The 7,281-nt window shown below is 40.2% G+C and overlaps 1 protein-coding gene across 1 annotated transcript; it reads right to left on the bottom strand.

Annotated features, from left to right (window-relative positions):
• Positions 1-2,475: 2,475 nt before the first annotated feature.
• On the bottom strand, positions 2,476-4,300 carry LOC104092209 (E3 ubiquitin-protein ligase ATL31-like). The gene has a single exon (XM_009597747.4). It carries the CDS (start codon positions 4,203-4,205, stop codon positions 2,895-2,897), a length of 1,311 nt encoding a protein of 436 aa, XP_009596042.1. The 5' UTR covers positions 4,206-4,300; the 3' UTR covers positions 2,476-2,894.
• Positions 4,301-7,281: the final 2,981 nt, after the last annotated feature.

Below are 7,281 nucleotides of genomic sequence, written 5' to 3' on the forward strand. Positions count from 1 at the left end.
GTCGACCAGTATACTCAGTGGCCTCTTCTGAAAATAACCAGTCACTATCAAATTATGGAATGGTGTCACTCCATGTAGAACATTTATTGATATTTCACACACCACTTCTTTCACCTCTTCTCCTGCTTCCTCAGCTATCTCTGCGGGTTTCTCTACCAACACTAAGTCTCATGTTTCTTCTTTCTCATGTCCTTCTTCCTCTACCTCCAACATGTATAGCTGTTTGGATCCATTACACTTGTGACCAGGAAAAAACTTTTCATTACAGAAGAAACACAATCCTTTTTGCCTCTTCTCATTCATCTCAGTTGTGGTAAGTTTACTTGTGTTTCCTTTATTCCAGTTAGCAACAGCCTCTCTTTTTAGCACGTTTTTCTCCTTCTTATGGAATTCCCATTTTGTTATAGATCCATAAGTGATACTTTTAGTATGAGATGACGCCCCCCCCCCCCCTCCCCCCACTGTGCAGTGAGGACTTAGTCATCTTCAACTGAGCATTCACTTGAGCTTTAGTGTTCATGGACAACTGGTAAGCTTGTGGTAAAGAGAAGGGTCGATGGTTCTTCACTATAAATCCAATTTCTGGTTTGAGACCAGTGATGAAAGCACTAATAACATATTTTGGGAGGATGTGTAGCCTGGTCATGATTCAGATTCCTTCTGGTAATCCTCCACCACTCCCACCTGCCTTACTAGTTTAAGCTCGGACATAGGGTCAACATATTCAGCCCCAAATCTATCTATGAGATCATAAACATATTCTTCCCAGCTAGGATAAGGTAAGTGAGATCGACTTCTTAAGTAGGCAAGATGCCACTCAATAATTATGTCATCAAAATATATGGAAGTCACTTTAACCCTCTGGTTATAATCAACTTCATCTAAAGAGAAAAATTATTCTACCTTAGAGAGCCAAGTTCTAAGATTGATGCCATTAAAGTGAGGGAACTCCAGCTTGGTCATTCGCGTTAGATTTGTTCCTCTTGGGGATGTAGCTGCAGAGTTTTGGGCGGCTGGTGTAGATTCACCACCCCCATTTTGTCCAACTGATGGTTGTTCCTGAGCAAAGCCACCCCTATTATTCCCAACAGTAGAAGGTCCTTGAGCAGGAGCTGTAAAAGCTGGTCTATGAGGTGAAACAGCTCCCCTTGGCCCTTGAAATTGAGGCATAGGCCCCAACCCACAAATGTTAAATAGCTGGAGAAAACTGAGATGTGGCCAGACCGCTGTGACCACCATGTACCCAAGCAGCAGTGTTGCCTGTAGGGGTGTAGATCTCAACCCCTTTCATCCATGTTTTCTATGCCTTTTCCTCGATCGTACCTCTTCACAACATCAATGGACTCTTTAAGCTCAGCAAAAGCTCTTTCATGTTGATTCTCGAGCTGTATTCGCCTAATTGAGAAGTTTGGTATCTCAACTGTCATCCTCTCAAACATAGACTTGATCTCGTCCATATTTACCATTGTTGACACCCACAGAGCTCAAGAACGTGCTCTGATACCAAATGATGCCAAAGGCAATAGAACAGTAATAAGAGGCGGAGGAAATAGAGATAAAAAAAAACTAAGCTAAAGCTATTCTAGGGTGTAGACTAATATATTTTCATAGATATTCTGCCAAAATGCTGGGAATTACCAATATATAGAAGAATATTTCCCTAGGACCACTACTAAGAGATAAGGCTGTACCCTTCCTCAGCTGACAGTACTATCGAGTACCAAAAGTACCAATCGTACAGAAATTACAGACTCAATGCAAATACTATAAAACATAAACTATAAACTTAAGAGGACTAAAGTGTAACAATTGAAACTCTCTATTTAATTATACCTCCAACTATAAAGGTCAGGTACTCCTCCTAAAGCGACTGGTACTACTCGTGATGCACAACAGTGGCTTTCCACATTTCCCTCACATTTCATTCTCGCGTCAAGAAAATGGTATTAAAAGATTGTTTTGATTGAAAAGTGTATTTATTCGTTATAGATTAACGATGCATGGATCCCACTAAAACTATAGTATTAAATATGGAAAATACTGGAAATACATTAGTATTCATATAACATTTAAAAAGAATGTTCATCTAACTATGATAACATGCCTACATCTCAATAAACTCACAAACTGACCATTAACTTGAGAATACAGAAAATAAAAGTCTTCTAATACATTAATTAATAAACCAAACTTAGTTGTCAAGATCAGTTACGTACGAAGTCAATGTCCTACGCCTACTTCTCTCAGATTTGTGGGCACAGAGCTTTAACTGGATAGACCACCATTAGAGTTACGGAAAGGTCCGTTCTAAATACTAAATTAAGCTTAAGACCAGTAATATTATTAAAATGGATCACAATCCTCTAGCACATCCATCTAATTAATCATAATCGTTCTTTGAAATTGAACCATTCTTTACTTATCACAAAAAATCAATATCAAACCCCCATCATCTTGACTAACAAAGATAAAGAATAAGGAAAGCAACTTCGTACTCTTTTTCATTTTGATTTTTTTTTTGGCAAAGTTGAATTGGACAATGAAATCAAGAAAAAGAAATACACTTACTTACATCACTAGAGGACATTGTCCAATCAGGAAAAAATTAAAATAAAATACATGAGACTTCTTTATTACAGCAACTATAGATATGCACAAAACTTAAAATAAATATTAAAAAATTGAAGATTTTTTATTTTATTAAAAAAAATAGTAACAAAAATGTTTTTCTACTAAACCTGTAAAATGGAAAGTTAACTTTGGACTATTATACATTTATACCTTGCAAGGTGGGGCCCAACCCATCATGAGAAAGACGGTCCTCTTTCATAGCACACGAAAAGTCGCCAGACGCGTCTCCAAAAGCGGTTACCTCGAACCGGATTAAAGATTTACTAAACCGGAGGTCGAGCCGAGTCAGCAGACATCAAAGAGGTTTCATCACCTTTTGGTTCCAAGCATTTAAACGACGGTAATTTGACGGCGTTTTTCACACTTCCAGAGGTGGAACCCTCACCAGTTTCAGCTCCAACTTTTGGTGATTTCATTGATGCGCCTCTAGAAATGAATGGTGGTGCAATAGTGAAAACCCACCGGTCCGAATATCCTTCCAGTTCGGACCGATCGATACGTCTGTTAGACCTAGCACCCCTGCTGCTTCCCTCTCCAGTACCGGTTCTGTACCCTTTTCTTGAGCTTCCGTCTCTTGGTAAGGCAACTCCAAAGCTCTTAGCCCGGTTCAATAATGCCCGGTTCATTACCTCCTTCCGAATCCCCTCTGGTAACCTTAGAGTGTACCGGTCCAAATTCTCACCCGGTACTACTACTGAGTGGCCGGTAGAATGTGACCTGAACTTGCTAAATATCCTTGGCTTCATGGAAAATGATCTCGGTGAAAGAATCGGCACGTTGAAACTCAAGTTTCTCTTTACTCCCGGTTTAGAAGACCCCCCTTCTTCTTGCTTCTGAACCCGGTTCGGCACGTTGAAGCTCAAATTCCGCTTCACTCTCGATCTAACTGAACCCTCCTCTTGTTGCTGCTGAACCGGTTCTCGTTGTTCTTCGTCACCCTCTATGCGTATCGAAACTTCATCGTTTTGCTGTTGAAGCTCAGTTCCCGGATCTTGTTGGCCCTCTTGGTTCAACTCGGAAACTTGGGCCGGTGGTTCACCGGGTTGAGGGGAGAGGTTAGCCCGGCAAACCGGGCAAGTATCATGAGACTGGAGCCAAGCATCAATACATTCAGGGTGAAAAACGTGATCACACTTAGGAATTAAACGCAGCGTTTCGTCATCTTCAAACTCGTTTAAGCAAACAGCACACTCCAAAGCTCCTTTACCAATATGGTGATCCTTCACTTCAGCATACGTAAAGGTCGGAAAAGTCTCAATAACGGTTGCATCAAGTCCACGCGCCGCAGCAGCACGGCGACGCATAGACAGAGCTCGGCGGACGCTACCGCTAGTAGAGGACTGAGTACAGTGTCGGATGTAAACGGAGAAAGCGGCCATGAAAAAGAGTGCTGCAATTAGAACAATTATGATAATTGCCAAAGGTGGATTGAGCTTTGCATATTGAAACTCACTTTGATTATTTTGTGGCTGTGCCGCTGCTTTGGGAATTATTACTAATAGACATGAGAAGAGGAACACAGAGAGCAGATTATCAGAAACTGACGAGTTCTGCTTAATTTTAGAATTACCCATGTCGCATAAATCTAAGGAAATGACCTTGGAAGTTAATAGATGGTACTTATATATAAGCTTTGAATACCAAGATTAAAAAATGAACTGGGTTTTTTTTTTGGGGGGGGGGGGAGGGGAGAAGGGGAATTTGATTGACGAACAAGAAAGAAAGAGGGAATAGAGGGGGGTCCTACTTGGCAGAGGGAATTGAAAAGGCAGCGTCTTTAAGAAAATGCTTAATTGGTAGATTACAGGCTGGCGAGGTCTTAAGAATTTAATTAGGTTACTAATATTTTGTTATTTTGGTTATAGCCAGGACTATTCCCGCTCTCTCTATGGAATAGATAATTAAAACCAATTTTTTCGCATAAAATTTATATTGATATTACCTATTAGCAATCACAAAAGGATGGATAAATGCAATCCTAAATTTAATATCGGAATTAGTATCCTAATACCTAGGAGCGTATCTAGGGAGTTTCGGGGCACGTGAACTCATGCTCCCTTCCTTAGATCATTGTTTATCCGTAAAACGGTATAATTGAATTTATACGTAGTTTATAGACAAGTGAATCGATTTGATCCCAAAATGATAAATAAATTAGATAAGAATATAAGATTTAGTGTACAAATCGAGATAGGACAGTAGCAATCTTGATTCCGGGAGTAGAGCTTCCGTAGGCAGTAGTAAAAGTATTAATAAGCAAGAAGATAAAATATTATTGAGTTTTTAAACAGAGTATAGTATTAGCTTGTGAGAAAATTTATCCCCTTTACAATGGCTGTAGAGCCCACTATTTATAGTTGCACTTAGGGAACAAGGTCTTAGGATCAAGCCCCTCTTAAATGACAATTATGAGGGCCATTAAAGAATGTGTAATGGTAGGCAGTGAATGCCATATTCTCTATTAAATACTACCGTGTGGCGGTATTTAATTCGCCTTTATGAATACCATTCTCTTCGAGATCGTTGCCTTCATACCTGACTGTCTTCGTCTCCACGTGTCTCTTTCTCATGCGATCATTTAATATGAACATATTTTACCCTATACAGATAGTCCCCCAACTTTCCGGTGGCATAACCTTGTGTACCGGAAAGTTGGAAAAGATACATTTTTTGGCAGAAATTTACTGACCCCCTCTAAAAAATTTCTGACGGTTGACTAAACACACGCCTCTTCGCATTTAATGCCTCGAACACGTGTTATCCCATGATTCAGCAACACTTTTGCCGGTTATAGAGGTAATTATGGCCACGATTTTAGCCGCCTATTCCTTTACTTATACGCATCAAACTTCTCCATTTACACTTCATAACTTTCCAAACTCTCTCAAACTCTCTTTACTCAACTCATACTTGTCTTCAACTTTTTCTAATTTTCTTCTTCAGAAAAAGCCTTTTTCTCCCTTCTGACAACAATGGCCTCTTCTTCCAGAAATCACAGTTCCTTAAAGAACAAAGGTAGTGCTGATAACGCCACTCCTCCCATGGTGAGCACCATTATTCCAAGAAAACTCATCACAACAAAGGACTTCGAAGAGAAGTTTCCTTCTGCTAACCCTCGCACATGGGCTGTTGGCGTGTATCCTTCTTTCATCCGTCCTTTCAGCATTCCTGTTGTAAAGGAAGACTGTCGTTGCCATGATTTAAACATCATCGATCCTGACCTGGCGGAGTGGATAACCTTACCCAAGAAGGGTTTCACGAATTTTTACACGTATCCTTTCACTTTGGGTCCGTTCTCCTTAAGCAGGGAGCTTGACTCTGTTATCGTGGAGTTCTGCATCCGTTACCAGGTATGCCTGGGGAATGATAAATTTCAGCAAACATGACCACCATGCTTTGCTAACTGATAAGTGGGGATTTTGACTACTTATTAGCACCTTTTTGCTTTTGTTTTAGTCCAAAAGCGTTAAATTCTATTCCCGAAAACTGATGAAATATGCTTAATTGCAGGAATAGTGGTTAATGAGCCCCCAAGATGAAATCCAACTCAAGAAGGAGTGATTTGAATTCAAGGACATAAACAAGCACATAAGCTCAGAAGTGCGGACCGCAGATTGTGAAGAAACTCCTATCACAGACAAGTGCAAAGTGCGATACGCACATGACATGCGCGATCGCAGAACCTGAGCAAGAGCAAAGGTTCAGAGAACTTGCATCTAAAGTTCAACAGAAGTGTGGACTGCACAATTATTATGCGGCCGCAAAAGAACATCTACGCGACCGCAGTCACATTTGTGCGGTCCGCAGAAGAGCAATGTGCGGCCGCACTCAGAAATGCGCGGACCACAAAAAGAGAGAAGTGCGGCCGCAGTTCAGAATTATGCGGCCGTAGGTTTCCATTCCTGTCAGGCTGAAGCAAAGTGCGGACCGCACATGGAATTGTGCGGCCGCAGAACCTCCGAAAGGGCATTTTTGTCCGAAAATTCCAGCACTGTATAAATAGAAGAGTTTCACTTTTTTTAGGTCAAGTTTTGACATCAGCAGCTACAGTAGACATTTTCTTTTACTCTTTTTTGTAGTTTTTGCTATTTTGAGCTTTTTGAATATTGATTTCATCATTTTAATTATCAATATGGGTTTAATTATCACTTCTTCTTCTTTTTCTTCCAGTTTAAGCATGAGTAGCTAGATTTTCACTAGGGTTGTGACCCAACCCTAATGTGTAAACTTAATGGGTGTTTGACTTATTGCTTGTTTATGGTTGGGTGTTGATTATCTAGCCTAGTTCTTGCTTTTATGTGAAGAATTAATGGTTGCAAATATTATTTCATGCCTATTTGACTTGGTCTCTACTTGAGAAAGAGAGACTTAGTCTAGAAAAACTTGACTAGCAAGAAATTAGGTCAATCGTGAGATTAATAAGCCCAATTAAAGGGTTGAACCTAGAGATAGTAAAACCTGACTTGAGCTTATCATCAACTGTTTTGTTCAATACCCATTTGGACTTGAGAAAGCCAAATTGGGCAAAATCACTCTCTGACCGAGAGGTATTGAGTGTGTACTTGGGTGTTGATAGCTATAACACACCTCGACCAATAAAATAAGTTTTAAAGTTTACAACCCATTAGGCGAACACCTAGGTGAAGGTCA

The sequence above is a fragment of the Nicotiana tomentosiformis genome, chromosome 1 (genome assembly GCF_000390325.3).
Source record: "Nicotiana tomentosiformis chromosome 1, ASM39032v3, whole genome shotgun sequence".
NCBI lineage: Eukaryota > Viridiplantae > Streptophyta > Magnoliopsida > Solanales > Solanaceae > Nicotiana > Nicotiana tomentosiformis.

What these genes read in the sequence shown, in the direction of transcription:
- LOC104092209 (XM_009597747.4), bottom strand. Translation starts at nt 4,205, where the DNA reads ATGGGTAATTCTAAAATTAAGCAGAACTCGTCAGTTTCTGATAATCTG.